This window comes from Choloepus didactylus, chromosome 3, assembly GCF_015220235.1.
Source record: "Choloepus didactylus isolate mChoDid1 chromosome 3, mChoDid1.pri, whole genome shotgun sequence".
In the NCBI taxonomy this organism is placed as follows: Eukaryota; Metazoa; Chordata; class Mammalia; order Pilosa; family Megalonychidae; genus Choloepus; species Choloepus didactylus.
In genome coordinates, this window is record NC_051309.1 from 132,989,113 (window position 1) to 133,006,040 (window position 16,928).

Consider the following 16,928-nt stretch of genomic DNA (forward strand, 5'->3'; position numbering starts at 1 on the left):
ATGTAACTTTCTTGGGGTAAAGTAGGAACATGTTGGAAGTTAAGCAGTTATCTTAGGTTAGTTGTCTTTTTCTTACTCCCTTGTTATGGTCTCTTTGAAATGTTCTTTTATTGTATGTTTGTTTTCTTTTTAACTTTTTTTTCATACAGTTGATTTAAAAAAGAAGGGAAAGTTAAAAAAAAATAAAAAAAGAAAAACAAGGAAAAAAAAAAAAGATGTAGTGCCCCCTTGAGGAGCCTGTGGAGAATGCAGGGGTATTCACCTACCCCACCTCGATGGTTGCTAACATGACCACAGACATAGGGGACTGGTGGTTTGATGGGTTGAGCCCTCTACCATAAGTTTTACCCTTGGGAAGACGGTTGCTGCAAAGGAGAGGCTAGGCCTCCCTATATTTGTGCCTAAGAGTCTCCTCCTGAATGCCTCTTTGTTGCTCAGATGTGGCCCTGTCTCTCTAGCTAAGCCAACTTGAAAGGTGAAATCACTGCCCTCCCCCCTACGTGGGATCAGACACCCAGGGGAGTGAATCTCCCTGGCAACGTGGAATATGACTCCCGGGGAGGAATGTAGACCTGGCATCGTGGGACGGAGAACATCTTCTTGACCAAAAGGGGGATGCGAAAGGAAATGAAATAAGCTTCGGTGGCAGAGAGATTCCAAAAGGAGCCGAGAGGTCACTCTGGTGGGCACTCTTACGCACACTTTAGACAACCCTTTTTAGGTTCTAAAGAATTGGGGTAGCTGGTGGTAGATACCTGAAACTATCAAACTACAACCCAGAACCCATGAATCTCGAAGACAGTTGTATAAAAATGTAGCTTATGAGGGGTGACAATGGGATTGGGAAAGCCATAAGGACCACACTCCACTTTGTCTAGTTTATGGATGGATGAGTAGAAAAATAGGGGAAGGAAACAAACAGACAAAGGTACCCAGTGTTCTTTTTTACTTCAATTGCTCTTTTTCACTCTAATTATTATTCTTGTTATTTTTGTGTGTGTGCTAATGAAGGTGTCGGATTGATTTGGGTGATGAATGTACCACTATGTAATGGTACTGTAAACAATTGAAAGTACGATTTGTTTTGTATGACTGCGTGGTATGTGAATATATCTCAATAAAATGATGATTAAAAAAAAAAAAAAAGATATACACCAAACTGTTAGCAACAGTTAGCACTGGGGAGGGGATGAGATTACAGTAGTGGGGTGTGGTGGGGACATTTCATTTTTTCCTCTAACGGTCTAGTCTCTGCAATGAGTTTCAAACTGAGATATAGAAATGACAAGAAGCAATGAATCTGGAAAACTGCATGCAAATGAAAGTGGTGCTTGAGATGTGATTTGGTGATTGGTATTCAACCACTCAAATGTCAGGTACCACTGAGATTATGGGGAAAAACCGAAATGGATGTCCTGAAGCTTGAGCTAAGCAGTTCCATCTGTGGCTAAACTTTAGTTAGTAAAGAAGCTTGGACTCTAACAATTCGTGTGTTTCTTTGCTTTATTTTGTTTTGTATCACTTTAGCTTCCTAATAAAAGTACAGTCTGTTCTCAACTAAAAACAGGATATTTCCTTCTTGTCAGGATAGGTAAGAATATCAGGGCATCTCTTTGACTGAGTGGTACCTCAGAGCTGGACTCAGATTGAGTGTATTGCTGGGGTTTTCTTATTAAATTTAATCATTTTAACTGAAATTACTTAGGCCTTTTCTTACATGGACTCAGCCTTTAAGCAGGAGTTTATTATAAAAGTTCAGATACATAACATTTTTTTTTTACATTTTTTTTAATCTTCATTTTATTGAGATATATTCACATACCACGCAGTCATACAAAACAAATCGTACTTTCAATTGTTTACAGTACCATTACATAGTGGTACATTCATCACCCAAATCAATCCGACACCTTCATTAGCACACACACAAAAATAACAAGAATAATAATTAGAGTGAAAAAGAGCAATTGAAGTAAAAAAGAACACTGGGTACCTTTGTCTGTTTGTTTCCTTCCCCTATTTTTCTACTCATCCATCCATAAACTAGACAAAGTGGAGTGTGGTCCTTATGGCTTTCCCAATCCCATTGTCACCCCTCATAAGCTACATTTTTATACAACTGTCTTCGAGATTCATGGGTTCTGGGTTGTAGTTTGATAGTTTCAGGTATCCACCACCAGCTACCCCAATTCTTTAGAACCTAAAAAGGGTTGTCTAAAGTGTGCGTAAGAGTGCCCACCAGAGTGACCTCTCGGCTCCTTTTGGAATCTCTCTGCCACCGAAGCTTATTTCATTTCCTTTCGCATCTCCCTTTTGGTCAAGAAGATGTTCTCCGTCCCACGATGCCAGGTCTACATTCCTCCCCGGGAGTCATATTCCACGTTGCCAGGGAGATTCACTCCCCTGGGTGTCTGATCCCACGTAGGGGGGAGGGCAGTGATTTCACCTTTCAAGTTGGCTTAGCTAGAGAGACAGGGCCACATCTGAGCAACAAAGAGGCATTCGGGAGGAGGCTCTTAGGCACAACCATAGGGAAGCCTAGCCTCTCCTTTGCAGCAACTGTCTTCCCAAGGGTAAAACCTGTGGTAGAGGGCTCAACCCATCAAACCACCAGTCCCCTATGTCTGTGGTCAGGTTAGCAACCAAGATACATAACATTTTATAATGAATACCAAGACTTATTATAAAGCTATAGTCATCAAGACAGTGTATTAGGGCATAAAAGTGAATAGAACATTCTATATGGAATAGAACAGAGCCCAAAAGTAGACCCATACTTGTACAATGATTTGAGTTTTGATAAAGTTGCCAAAGCAATCCGATGAAGAAAGGTATATGTCTTTTCGACAAATCGGGAGAAGTGGTTTACCTATATGGAGAAAAAAGAAACCCAATCATTACCTTACACCATGCACAAAAATTAATTAGAGATGGACAGTAGACCTAGAAAAAGTTAAAACTATAAAGCTTCTAGTCTAGAAGAAAGCACAGGAAAATATTCTTGGTGACCTAGTAGGTAGGCAAAAAGTCTCTTAGAGAGGACACAGAAAGCTGTAAACATAAAAGGAGGAAAAATGGATAGATTAGACTTCAAAATTTAAAACTGCACTGTTAAAGAATGTTCAACAGGACTGACTGTAAAGATCCAGAAATGGATAGCACAATACTATCTTATGGTAGCACAATATTGTCTGTATAATGAACAAAGCTGAGTGTGACCATGGTTGAAAGAGGAAGGCTAGGGGCATGAATGGCAACACAAGGAAAGATAGAGGATACAAACTGGGACTGCATAACTTAGCAAAACCTAGAGTGGAAAATTAAGGTGATTAAGTGTAGAAATGTAAGAAAGTTTTTACATGAGGGATGTGCCAGTTTGAATGTATTGTGTCCCCCAAATGCCATTATCTTTGTGGTCTTGTGTGGGGCAGACGTTTTTGGTGCTGGTTAGATTTGCTTGGAATGTGCCCCACTCAGCTGTGGGAGATGATTTTGATGAGATTTTCCCAAGGAGGCGTGGCCCCGCCCATTCGGGGTGGGGCTTGATCAGTGGAGCTATATAAATGAGCTGACTCGGGGGGGAAGAAAGAGAGTGCAGCTGGGAGTGATGTTTTGAAGAGAAGCAAGCTTGCTAGAAAGGAAAGTCCTGGGAGAAAGCCGTTTTGAGGCCGGAGCTTTGGAGCAGATGCCAGCTGCCTTCCTAGCTAGCAGAGGTTTTCCGGACGCCATTGGCCATCCTCCGGTGAAAGTACCCGATTGCTGAGGTGTTACCTTGGATGCTTTGTGGCCTTAAGACTGTAACTGTGTAGTGAAATAAACCCCCATTTTATAAAAGCCTATCCATCTCTGGTGTTTTGCATTCTGCAGCATTAGCAAACTAAGACAAGGGAGAACAAGTGAATGTCAACATTGCAAGGTACTGAAAATGGGATGATATATGGAAAAAAATACAATCATTGCAAACTAGGGTCTGTAGTTAACAGTAACATTGTAATTTTCTTCCATTAATTGTAACAAAGGCAATAAACCGAAGCTAAACACCAATAGAGAGGGATATAAGGGAGGGGGTATGGGATTCTTGTTGGTAGTGGTGTTTCTCCTTTTTAATTGTTTTTTAATTCTTTATTCTTTTATTTTTTTTTCTCTTCTTTCTTTGCAGAAGAAATGGAAATGCTCTCATAAGGATTGTGGTGGTAAATGCATAACTATGTGATTATAGCAAGGGCTATTGATTGTTCACTTAGGATGGAACGTATGTTGTGTGAATAAAACTTTTTTTTTAAAGGACACTGTTAAGAAAAAAACAGGCTAGCCACAAACTGGGAGAAAATATTCACAAAAGCATATATTTGATAAAGGAATGGTATATCTAGGATATATCAAGAATTCCTGCAACAATCCAGTACAGAGCGCTTGTAGAGGAACAAGGTCCAAGTGGTGATCAGTGTGGAAAAACAACCAGACAGTTGAGAAAAAGTAATCCAATATCACCAAAACCCTTCTACTTTACCAAACTTTGAATACAGTGGCAGAATCACTTAATATTTTAAAAAGGTAATATTAATTGGCATATAAACTTGCCCAATGAAAAGGAAATCATATATAAAAATAAATACTTGTTTCTACCTATTAATCTCATCTTAATTAACTCAATTCACACAAGTATCAGTATGAGTATTAATATGGGTAATAATTCACACAAAAATGACAAAAAATTATTTACATATAATTTTTTAATTTCACATCCTTTTAAAAAATACAAACCACTAAGAATTTTGAAAAACATACCTGGAATAATTTAGCAGCCACAATATTACAAAGTAACATGGAATGAACTACACAACAGAACAACACAATCTCTGCTGAATCACTTGACTAGAAATACATACTGTTCACTGGGAAAGTTAAGTGGACTGGTACCACCATTTTTTTGTTATCAATTATCACTAAAATCAATCACAAGACCTATTCCCAGGAGATCATCCCATTTATTATGGGAATACATGCAATGTACAGGTGTCAAGTTAATATCTTGATAGCAGTTCCAAGATAACATTTCTCCTTTTCCTAAGGGAGCAGGTGCACTGGCAATGTGGGATAGTGAAGACACGGGACACCAACCACATGACTGGCCCAAACCTCAGCTGCTGGTTCTAAAACACAAGAGAAGGATGTGCAGTGTGCTGCTCAACAGAGTAGCCATAGACACATGTGGCATTTAAATTTAAATTTAAATTAAATAAATTAAAAATGTACTTCCTCAGCCACACTAACCCCTCCTCCAGTGCTATTAGTCACATGTGACTAGTAGCTACTGCACTGGACAGATACAGAACATTTCTGTCATCACAGAAAGTTCTTTGGACAGCCTTAGATGTGGGAAGCACTTCTTCCTTTGCTCAACAAGGATGTAGGCTGCTGATGGAAGCAGCTTTGAGAGACCATTCTTCTCCCCAGGATACTCCTGAATTGGTGGTGGAAGGAGTAAGGTGGCCTGTGCATGAAAGAGAATGATTCTATTATGGGATCAAATACATAAGCCTGGACTTCACCAAAAATCTAAGTGGCAATGTGGTTGAACATCTTTTCATATACTTATTGGTCACCTGAATGTATTCTTTGGAGACATATCTATTCAAATCCTGGGCTCATTTTTTAGTTGGATTGTCTTTTTGTTGTTGAGTTGTAGGATTTCTTTATATATTCTGGATATTAAAACCTTATCAGATATATGGTTTCCAAACATTTTCTCCCATTCTGTAGGTAGTATTTTCACTTTAGAAGGATGTTTTTCTGATCCTCAATCACTCTATTACTGCCCATTTTTTTTGTATTTAGTTCCTTTTGTGCAGTGTATAATTTTGAGTCCCTTCTTTCCTTTTCTCTATATATTTTTTAGTTATTTTCTTAGTGATTACTTTTGTAATTATAATTAACATCTTAATCTAATAACAACCTCATTTGACTAGTACCAACCAGTTTCATTAGTATACAAACTCTCTACTCCTATATATATCTCTGTCCCTCCCCATTTATATTACTATTGTCTCAGAATACATCTTTATACATTGTATGCCCATTAACATAAATTTTAAACATTATTCTACACAATTGCCTGTTAAGTTACATAAGGGAGAAAAAGCAGTTACAAACCAAAAGTACAATAATACAGGATTTTATATTTATGTGTGTAGTTACTTTTACCAATGTTGTTTGTTTCTTCTTATGGCTTCAAGTTACTGTCTGGTGTCCTTTTATTTCAGCCTGAAGGACTCCTTTTAAAAGTGCCTTACCAAAGACTTGTAGGGCAGGTTTTTTGGTAATGAACTCTTTCAGATTTTATCTATAAATGTCTTAATTTCTCTTTCATTTTTGAAAGATATATATATATTTTTTTAAGGACTCTAAATATGCCATCTCATTGTCTTAATCCAGTGTTAACCTTATTGGGTTAACCTTGTATGTGATAAGTTGCTTCTCTCTTGTTGCTTTCAAAAAACCTCTCTTTGTCTTTGAGTTTTGACAATTTCACTATAATTTGCCTTAGTGTACCTTTTAGAGTCCATCCTGCTTGGAGTTCATTGAGTTTCCTGGATGTGTATACTCCTGTCTTTTATCAGTTTGGGGAAGTCTTGAGTCATTTTTGCTTCAAATGCTTTTTCTGCCCCTTTCTCTCTCATCCAATGATGCATATATATATATATATATACTTGATGATGGTCCAGAAGTCCCTCAGACTCTGTTCATTTTTCTTCATTAGCTTTTCTTTCTGGTCCTCACAATGGATAATTTCGATAGTCTTGTCTTCAAGTTCACTGATCCTTTCTTCCTGTTCAAATCTGCTGTTGAATTCATATAGGGACTCTTTCATTTTAGTTACTGTGCCTTGCAGCTACAAAATTTTTGTTTGGTTCTTGTTTATAATTTCTCTCTCTTTATTTTGTTCAACATCACTTAGCCATTAGAGGAATGCAAATTAAAACTATAATGAGATACCACTTCACACACACTAGGATGGCGTGATGGCAAGGATGCAAAGACAAAGGAAGCTTCATATATTGGTGGCGGGAATGTAAAATGGTGCAGCCACTGTTGAAAACTCAGAAAGTTAAACAAAGAATTACCATATGACTCAGCAATTCCATTCCTAGGTATATACCCTAAAGAATTGAAAGCCAGGACTTGAGCAGATATTTAGACACTAATATTCATCACAGCATTATTAACAATTGCCAAAAGGAGGAATAAACCCCAAGTGTGCTTCAACAGACGAATGGATAAACACAAAATGTAGTATATCCATACAATGGAATATTATTCAGCCATAAAAGGAAGTGAAGTGCTAGTACATGATACAACATGGATGAATCTTGAAGACATGATGTTGAGTGAAATAAGCGAGACACAAAAGGACAAATATTGTATGATTTCTCTTATATGAAATACCTAGAAAAAGCAAATTCTTAAGACAGAAGAATAATGATTACAAAGCATGATAGGAGTGGGAATAGGAAATTATTGCTAAATGAGAATAAGTTTTGGTTTGGGATGATGAAATAGTCTGGAATAGATAGTGGTAAAAGTTTCACAGTATTGGCAATGCACTTAATGTCAAAGAACTGTCCACAAAAAATGGTTAAAATGGTTTTTATGTTATGCATATTTTACCACAATTGAAAATAAATAAATTAAATTAACCAAATAAATTTGAAAACATAGTATAAAGCTACATACAATCAAAAAATCTGAGTGATGCATATGAGGAAACAGCAAAGTTGAACATTATCCAATGACAAACCTCTACTAATCTAAAGAGATTATGTCCACCAAGAAAATGTGCAGATCTCCAGGGTTCTTCTCTAGAAAATCCTGACATGGGGCAAAAATACTGGCTGAAAGAAGGTCAGTCCCATCAAATGTTTCATGAGAAAACCTAACATGTCTTCACTTTGCCCTCACTCTCTCAGAGCTGACCAGTGTTGTTCTGAGTTTTGCGAGTTGTAAAGGAGCTATAGTTTTGACTGGTTTCAAAACATTATGTTCCTTTGCAGCTGTGTTTTGTAACCATGGCATAGACTGCTAGTTATCCACCACCCATCTTCTCTCTTATCAAGAGAAACCAGACTTTTGTTGAAGGCAGTTAGTTATACGTCCAGCCAAAGAAACTACATTTTTCAGGCAACCTTGTAGACAGCAGTATCCAGTTAAGCAGGTCTGGCCATTGAGATGTAAGTGAAAGTTTCTGAGCTGCTAAAAAGGCTTTCTAAAAGGAAGAAGCCCTTTTTATTCATTTGGGCTTCCTCCTTCTTCTTGTCTGGAGCTGCAGCAACCATCTTGGAACCTAGAGGAAAAAGCCAATGGAACTTCAGCAACCACCTTGCCCTGATATCCATGAGCTGCTGAACCAACACCAGCAATTGCCTTTTCCAACTCTTGGTTACCTAAGGAAACATAAAAACCCTAATTTGTTTAGGCCTCTGTTCAGTGCAGTAACTTCCTGTTCTATTACCAAAAATAGCAATCCATCTTGATTCCCTATAGGAAAGTGAGATTTCCATCTGAGAATATAGATCTTGCCTGAAAAAATCTGTACATATTTGCTAAGTTCAAGTAACTACTTTGAGTCACTCTAACAAAACAAAGGTTCAGTATAAAGATTTTAACTTGAACCCACCCATGTCTACAAGATCTGTCTACACAGTCCAAGTGAAGAATGGAGGAAATGACAAGGCTCATTATATAAAATAACTACCATTTAGGAAAAGAAGAGGCCTTTTTAGCGTAATCCAACAGGAAGATTTTTTCTGGGTGCCTCTTCTGTTCTGATTACTGTGCTAAACACAGGTTTGCCCTTCTGATTCTCCAAATTCCTGTACGGTAAGGTGCTAACTACTCAGAAAATTAATCATATCCTTATTTAAACTGTAACTTTATTTATTTTATGTAGAGAAATTAAGAAATGGAAAATTGTGAAATTTATTTTACTGATCCAAATCAAACAAATCTCCATCAAAGATCAACTCAATTCTCAATATTCCCTTGTATAAGACACCTAACTCTGATTTCCTAATGTACCTAGACTTTGAATTATGGATTGAGTTTAAATAAGCACAAGCTCTTCAGGGTAGCTGTAAAAATTAAAAACAAAGTACAGTACTCTGCAGATAATGTCTAGGCACTACATTAGTTCTTTAGTATTCTAAAAGCCCCTAGGTTAATAAGAATGACTTAGAAAAAACAAACATTGCCCACTATCCTAAATTGTTCCTTTGACCATTTAAAAAATTTAATTCTATTGCCCTTATTTTGAAAGTATAGACAGGATTAGAAAAGGGGAATGTCAAGCATTAAAATTAGGATACTGCATATTTTTTACTCACCTAGATCCAAGTTTCCACCCCTGCAAGTGAACCAAAAACAAATCCTGGCACCTTCTCATTCCCAGAAAAGCCAATGTATGGCACACTCTGGGTAAATTTTATCTCTGTCATATTCTTATTCTGTAGAGTCATACCAGATGGCATCAGTCCTGCATCTACAGCTGTGCCCTAAAACTGAGGTTCAGACACAGGAATCTATTTTATTAGATTCTTTGAGATTTTGCAGGTGTGAATGTGATGTCATTCTCATTTGACTTAAAATGGTTATCTTTTCAATTGGAACCGCAGATCCATTGTACTTACAAGTTTGGGAATTAAACAAGCAATATTTTCCTAATAAGATTTGAGGTCATTTTCAACAGATGAAATTTAGAAACAGCAGTGAAATAAGAATAAAATACTAATGTTATGTAATAACTCAATTATGGTTCGTTTCCTCATAATGCAAGAAATTTAACTTGGCTCCTAGCATTGCTGAAGAGTCACTAAAAACCTTTTATTGAAAATAAAACATAGGGTTCGTCTGTAATCAAGTTACATTTATATAATGAAAAGATATTTTAAATTTCCTTATTTTTCAAATGCTTTCGTGTCTAGCTTATATTTAGATAGTCTTCAAATACAGATTTGGCACAGTAATTGTCAGAACCAGGGTGTGGTCAATGGACAGAGCAGCCAACGTACACATAAAAGCTTAGACCAATCCATTGTGGGTGTCAGAGCAGTAGCTCAAGGCCAATAATTTATACAGGTAGCCAAAAAGGTGAGCTCAAAAGTAGTTCTATTTTGGGAGTTCAGTCTATGCGGGGTCTTAGAAAAATGATGACTAAGTGAAGAGACGGAGGTAGCTCATATGTAAGTGTCAAAGTTTCAAAAGCAGAGTCTCTAATGAAGCAGGGGCAGGATAGCTGACCAACAGCAGCATATTCTGAGAGCGTATGTTCGGCACCTTAATTCCCAGAGTTTAGGGTCAAGTTCCAGGCAGGAATTGGGTAATAGGGATAAATATTTTTGTTACCTGGATAAATGGGAACTCAGTAACTAATGAATTAGGTTACAAAGAGGTTGTAAAATGACAATTGACTGCTACTTAGAAAGACAACTCATTTCTTAGGAATCCAAATAAGTAGAATAAGCCAAGAGATTGATTTAATAATGAAATGGCAGTGAAATACTTACCCTGGGTTCTACTCTCTTGTCTAGGAAGAGTCAGGGATGGGTCAAATCTTTGCACACCAATGGCACTGCTAGGAAGATTAAAGGATTATAAAAACGAAGAGTCAAGCAGGTAGTTAAAATAATTTTTACCCTGCATTCTAGTTATTTATAGGTAAGAAATGATTGTTTTCCAATCATGTAAATAATTCGGTTGCTAATTAATTATTCCAACACTTATTTTCAATATCCATATTAACCATAAAACCCTGTAACTAAACACCCTGCAGTGTTGCTAACCAATTAGAGAACTATTGTTCAAAGAACAATACAGAAACACTGCAGTTGATCACCGGAACTCAAACAGAATTCAAATCAAGTCTCACTGTATAGCTCTAATAGAGGTATGCATAAATGAGGATTTGCTCACAGTGTTATGTTTAAAATAAACCACTTATTTCATTAAGAACAGGTCTATTTTGGCAATGTGAAATAGAATGTGTGGGAAATTATCTGAATGTCTCAGGCCAAAAACATCTCCTTAAGTATTCATCTAACTGAGACTATTGTTTCATTCTCTGGAATTATCAAAGTAATTGTCTTCCAATTTACTTTTGTATTATCATCCTAAGCAAAATTTAGTATTTCATGTTTTTAGCCTCTCTATATGGTCTTTCTTTGTACCCAAAACTAGTAGTTATTTTCAAGATAACTATGATGACATGGTTTATCTCACCCTAACATGATTGAACACAAATAGTCCCTTATAATATTATAAATTGACAGCAAAGTGTATATATATTGCTTATTTAAATTCCAAGAACCCTCGCACTGGTTTCCAAAAGAGCAGAATGACTGTTAAAATTGCAAACACATCTCAGATCCAATTCTAAGTCCGTGGTTCTCTAATTAGACACTGAGTTGGGAATCAGTTCTGCTTCTCGGTTCCAGTAGAAACTCCCCGGTTCTGAATGGAAGAGAGGCTTCACCTCATTGTACCCACTTCCTCCATGCTAACCCCTCACATTTTTAGGGCCTGAAACTTGAGAAGTTTAGCCATGTTCAAGGGCAAAGGGAAACCATGCATGGATCCTGCTTACCATTTGAAGAAAGCTTCATCAATCTCCCCTTGCTCACGTTTTTTCCGTGAAGGGATCGCCAATACAAGGCTTAATTGCAGTTGCCATCCTCGGCACACCAGCCAAGGGCAAAAGGCCAGCTCCAGAACGCTAGATGACGTAAATCTAGGAAAAAGCATCTGGAAGATGAAGCTGTTGTTTCCAAAACTAACACTGCCCGGAGGTTGCTTTGGGTGCACTGGTGAGATGTCTTACTTCTGCTTATCAATCTTCCCTAAAATGCTCTAATTATTTAACCTGAAACCACAGAACCACTCCTCCCCCCCCCCTTTTTCCTGTCACCTACACTGTGCAAACAATGCCTCCTTTCGCGGGCCCTCCATGCTACCACCCAAAAGGTCACATACCGGGCAACCCAAAGGCACTTCCCAGATGGTTCTCAGTCTAACGCTCACCCTCCCGCTGTCCCAGATTCGAATCCCACCGCAGACCAACAACGCGAGAGTAGAAGCTGGGGTGGACCCGGATGGTGACAAGACTAGGAGTAGGGATCAAGAGGAAGAAGGGTCAACCCATAGAAAATGGGCCATTGTATCCCGCACCTCGGCATCGCCAGTGGAATCCCATTTATTTTTTATGGTCGGCTGCCAGAGGGCAAATTTTAAGCAATATTTGGAATACTTCAAGTGCACCATTGTTTCTTCCCTCCTCCTGTCTCAAAGCCCACAGTCTTTCTCAGTACTTTGGATATTTAGGTGATATTCGATTTTGATTGGAGTGGCTGTCTGAAGAACCTCAATAATTTAGTTGTGCCCCACCTTGGGTGCAAGCTAAAATGCAGGTGGGTTGGAAAGGAGAGCAGGTGTGCAAACCATTCCAACTCCAAAGTATGCACTTCTCCCTTTTCTTCATCTCTCTTCTGCCCCGAAAAATCTCAGGGTCCCTCCGGAAAAGCACAGCTCTTGCCCAGACCGTATATACCCCCCACTCCCTAGCACCCGGGCGCGCTGTGAGCCGGGAGTCTCCCAGGAGAGCGGAGACACTCGCCCCCGCCGCCCCTTCCCACGCCCAAACGCACCTGCCGGCGCCACCGCGGAGCCCTGCACTTGGAACCTGGGCGGCTGTGCGCACAGAGAAGCGAGGCCAAGAGTCCTCCTTGAGCCCGCTCAGCTCCGCGCTCCCTCTCCAGTTGCAGCGTCTTGCCGGGCGGCAGCGCGCCCCTGGGGGCTCCAGCGAGTACCGGGTCCGAGCGCCGGCCTCGGAGGCGTCACACTGCTTGCTCGCGAGAAAAGCCCCAAGGCTCCCGGTGCAGCGAGAGCCGCCCGGGCTGGAGAGATCCGGCAGTGCTGGCCACCGAGTTCTTCAATTGCTTGATGACCACGAAGAGCAAGAGGAAAAGTAAAAAGAGCAGGAAGAAGAAGAGCGCCAGATAGAGCAGCAAGTTGAGCTCCCACTCCATGCTGTTGGCGCCGGCTCTCGGTGGCCGTGCGCGCTCGGCGCCGGCTGCAGCTAGCGGGCCAGACGCGCCGCCCGCGCTCCCACCTCGAGGTCTTCTCTAGCCCCGCACGAGGGCGCCCAGTCTTGGGCGTTGACTCCGGGGTCCGCACTAGGCTTCTCCCAGCAGGGAGGAAACGTGTCAAGGAACTGGTGTAATCCTCTCCCCGACTCTCCCAGCAGGCAAGAGAGCCTCCTGCTTCGCCAAGATCCTCTCCTGCACTCTTGGGGACGTGAGCGGATTTTTCCAGGAGGGAACTTCAGCGGGCGGGGACACCAGGAGAAGGGGTCACGGCTTCAGCCTCCCAGGGGTGTTGGGGCTGGTGTTTTGCAAATGATCTAAGAGTTCCATCCTCAACATCCAGTGGGTTGCCTAGCCGCGTCCCTTCCTAATTAATGTCTTTCCTTTTTCCTCCTGCCCTGGCTTTCCGAAGGAAAAGGTAATGCCGTGGCCCAGAGACCCAGAGGAATTAAAGGTAACACTGAAGGTGGATTCTGAAGGGCCGTCTTGATTACGTGCTATGAGATGATTTTACGTTGCCTGTGCGAATTCCAGTTCAAGCTGTGTTGCTCTCAGAGTTGCAGATGCACTCGGTATAGAGTGCACTTTTCTAGGACCAACAACAGGTCATTTAGAAAAGCATTGAGAATAACACTCGTTTCAAAAATTAAATTGTGCAAAGCTTTCAAATGTTAGCTTGAAATTACTTTTTTTTAAATGAAAAACAACAAAAAATTTTATTTAAAGTGTTCAACTCTCTAACACCTCTCTGTTTTTGACTGGAATCACCCATAGCCCATATGGTGCAGTTCAGAAAGAAATTTGGTTTGTATGTTGCTGTGTAACACATTACTCCAAAATTTAGTGGCTTAAAATAACAATAAACATTGGTTATCTCTCACAATTTCTCTGAGTCTAAAATTTGAGAGCAGCTTAGCTGGGTGATTCTGGCTTGGGGTTTCTCATGAGCTTACAATCAGACAAATGTCCACCAGGGCTGCAGTAATCTAAAGGCTTGTTTTGGAGCTTCCACGTGTGCTACACTCACATGGCTGGCAAGTAGTGCTGGTTGTTGGTGGGAGAGCTCAGTTCCTCCTTATGTGCACCTCTCCTCAGGGCTGCTTGGGTATCCTCACAACACAGCAGCCAGCTTCCTCCCAAAACAAGCAATCCAAGAGAACAAGGCAGACGTTGCAGAGCCCTTTACAACCAGCTTCAGAAGTCGCATATCCTCACTTCTGCAATATCCTGTTGGTCACAGAGGTCAGCCCTACTCAGTGTAGGACTCCAAGGACATGAACACAAGGGGGTGAGGATTATTGGGGATCATCTTGGAGTCTGGCTATCACAGCTGCTAATAGTCATCATTGCCCATATTGAAATATGTAACAGGAAAAATCCTCCCTCTCCCCCAATTCTGAGGTCCTGCTTCCAGCTGTATTTCATTCTTAATTTACGAATATGCAGGTGAGCCCCGTGGACTGAATTCAAGGGATGAGGCCTGACAAACACGTGCCTGGTTATTTAATGGGCTGCGTATGGTACGTGGCTGTTCCAGTGCCAACAGGGATGTTCAGACAGGATGGTATGGACAAAATGGAACTGAAAGTCTTAAGGACCTGATTCTAGTCTTAACTCCACCTGTCAGTGGTCACTTCAGCTCTGTGACTCTCAATCCCCTCACCTGTAATATGCCTTGCTTACCTATTCCTTGGGTCTGTTGTGAAGATAAAAAATCAGTGGTATGTTGAATGAGAATTTGTTTTGCTATATGTCAGACAATTTCATATTACTGAGGGATCCCAATGTTATAGGCTACTGTGCAAAACTTGTCCAGGCCTTAGGCATCTCCATCAAGCATCCTAATATGTATGGAATCTCTCTCTGTCAATAACATTATATTGATCCACCTCATAGGCAGTGATGTGCTAGAGTTAGCTCATACCAGCTCACGAGAGCCAATGGTTAAATTTTCAGAAATTTGCAACCCAGCTGTTAAACACAACCATTATTAAAATATAAATTGTATAAACTTACAGTTCAATGAATTATATTAACAACAAAGGTAATAAATACTCAAAACTTATCACTTCTTAAGTACTATATTTCACTCTTAATCTATGCTCTTAAGGTTATTTATCTCTGTCATATCAGTATGGTGGAAATACTATACAATGCTGTGCTACTGTGCATCTCTTCCCAGCTCTTTTCCTCCCAACAGAGCTCATTGTTACACATTTGCCAGCACACTGCTGTTCATAGGACTACTGAGAAAAATTTGAAGTCTTATGTATAGCAGAGATTTGTGATTCTTTGATGGCCTAGAATCTACGCATCTCCACTCTAAGCTCCACATGGTCCCTCTGGTGGAAATCTTCATTTTATGTAATCTTGGCAAGAGGGCAAATCCAAGTGCCTGTGTCCCATTGCCACCTCCCATTATGGAAACAGAGAGGGCCAGATGTATCTTCCATCAAACACATACTGCTCACAGAGTGAAGAGGAGGGCAGAAAGGGGGGGACCATGAGAGAAACTCAGCCAAATATCCTTGATTCCAAGACAGTGAAGCTCAGGTGTGGCCAGAACAGGAGAGAATACTTGGAAGTCAGATGCTTCCAGAAGTAGGGAGGCTCCAAAGGCCAGATCAGTCCCTGGCCTGGGTGTGGTTCCTGCTGCCTCCAGAGCTTCCTTGACTCCTGCACTTTTCCCAGACAAGGACCTCCAGCCTTCTTTTCTTTCTGTGAGCCTCAGCGGGTTTTCCAGGAAATCTTCTGATTGAGTTAGGCGGGTAATGCCAGCTTGCAAATGAGAATACTGACCAAGAAACAATTAAACACAGACTTTGCACATGTGACGTACTCATGAGCGAAAAAGGACTATGCCATTTGGTACATTGCCATCAAGGTATCTAAGCCATCAAGGAATGGATTTGAAAAAAAAAGGAAAGGGAGGAGGGCTTTGTCTTTAATAAAGGAAAATTATCTTGACTCTGAGTTGTGATTTAGGATCTAACTTTCACTAACAAGTGGCTCACTACATTTTCAATTTATACTATAAAATTCTAAATAAGTAGATTACAGGTTATCAGGGACAGGGAGCCAGGGCAGTTATTGCTTAATGGTACAGAGCTTCTGTTTGAGGTGATGAAAAAGTTGGGATAATGGATGTTGGTGGATGGGAATACAGTATTGTGAATGTAGTTAATATCACTGAATTGTATACTTGAAGGTAGTTAAAATGGGAAATGTTGAGTTGTATATGTGTTGTTACAATAAAAAGTTTTTAAAAATTCTTAAGTAACCATTTTATTGAAACAACAAATGAGTATCAGCAAAATTAAAGATACAACACTGGGATAATACATGACTTATTTTTACTTTATTTTTTTTATTAAGATTTATTCATATACTATACAATCATCCAAAGTATATAATCCATTGATGACATTACCATCATATAGTTGTTCATTCATCACCCTGATCAATTTTTTTAACATTTTCCTCACACCAGAAAAAGTGAAAGTAAGAATTAAAAAAACAAGAGTTAAAACAGAGCACCCAAATTGTCCCCCTCTATTCTTCCTTTACCTTTTTTGTGTGTTTGTTTGTTTGTTTTGTTTGTTTGTTTGTTTGTTTTTTGCTCCTGTTTTTCTACTCATCCATCCATACACTGGGCAAATGGGAGTGTGATCCACCTGGCTTTCCCAATCACTTTGTACATGACATTTTAATAAAAGCAAAACTTACCCCACCCATTATTTGAATCAAATCTTTCAACAATAATTACCGTAAAGTTGCATAAAATTGTATGGGTTGTAA

General features: G+C 39.8%; 1 protein-coding gene across 1 annotated transcript; it reads right to left on the reverse strand.

Annotated features, from left to right (window-relative positions):
- Positions 1-4,715: 4,715 nt before the first annotated feature.
- SMIM43 (small integral membrane protein 43) lies at positions 4,716-13,367 on the reverse strand. Its single transcript, XM_037829049.1, has 4 exons — positions 12,693-13,367; positions 11,636-11,779; positions 10,560-10,627; positions 4,716-8,441 (listed from the first exon to the last, which is right to left on the reverse strand). Exon 1 carries the CDS (start codon positions 13,071-13,073, stop codon positions 12,882-12,884), a length of 192 nt encoding a protein of 63 aa, XP_037684977.1. The 5' UTR covers positions 13,074-13,367; the 3' UTR covers positions 4,716-8,441; positions 10,560-10,627; positions 11,636-11,779; positions 12,693-12,881.
- Positions 13,368-16,928: the final 3,561 nt, after the last annotated feature.

Excerpts from the sequence above, each read along its gene's own strand:
- SMIM43 (XM_037829049.1), bottom strand. The coding sequence starts at position 13,073 with ATGGAGTGGGAGCTCAACTTGCTGCTCTATCTGGCGCTCTTCTTCTTC.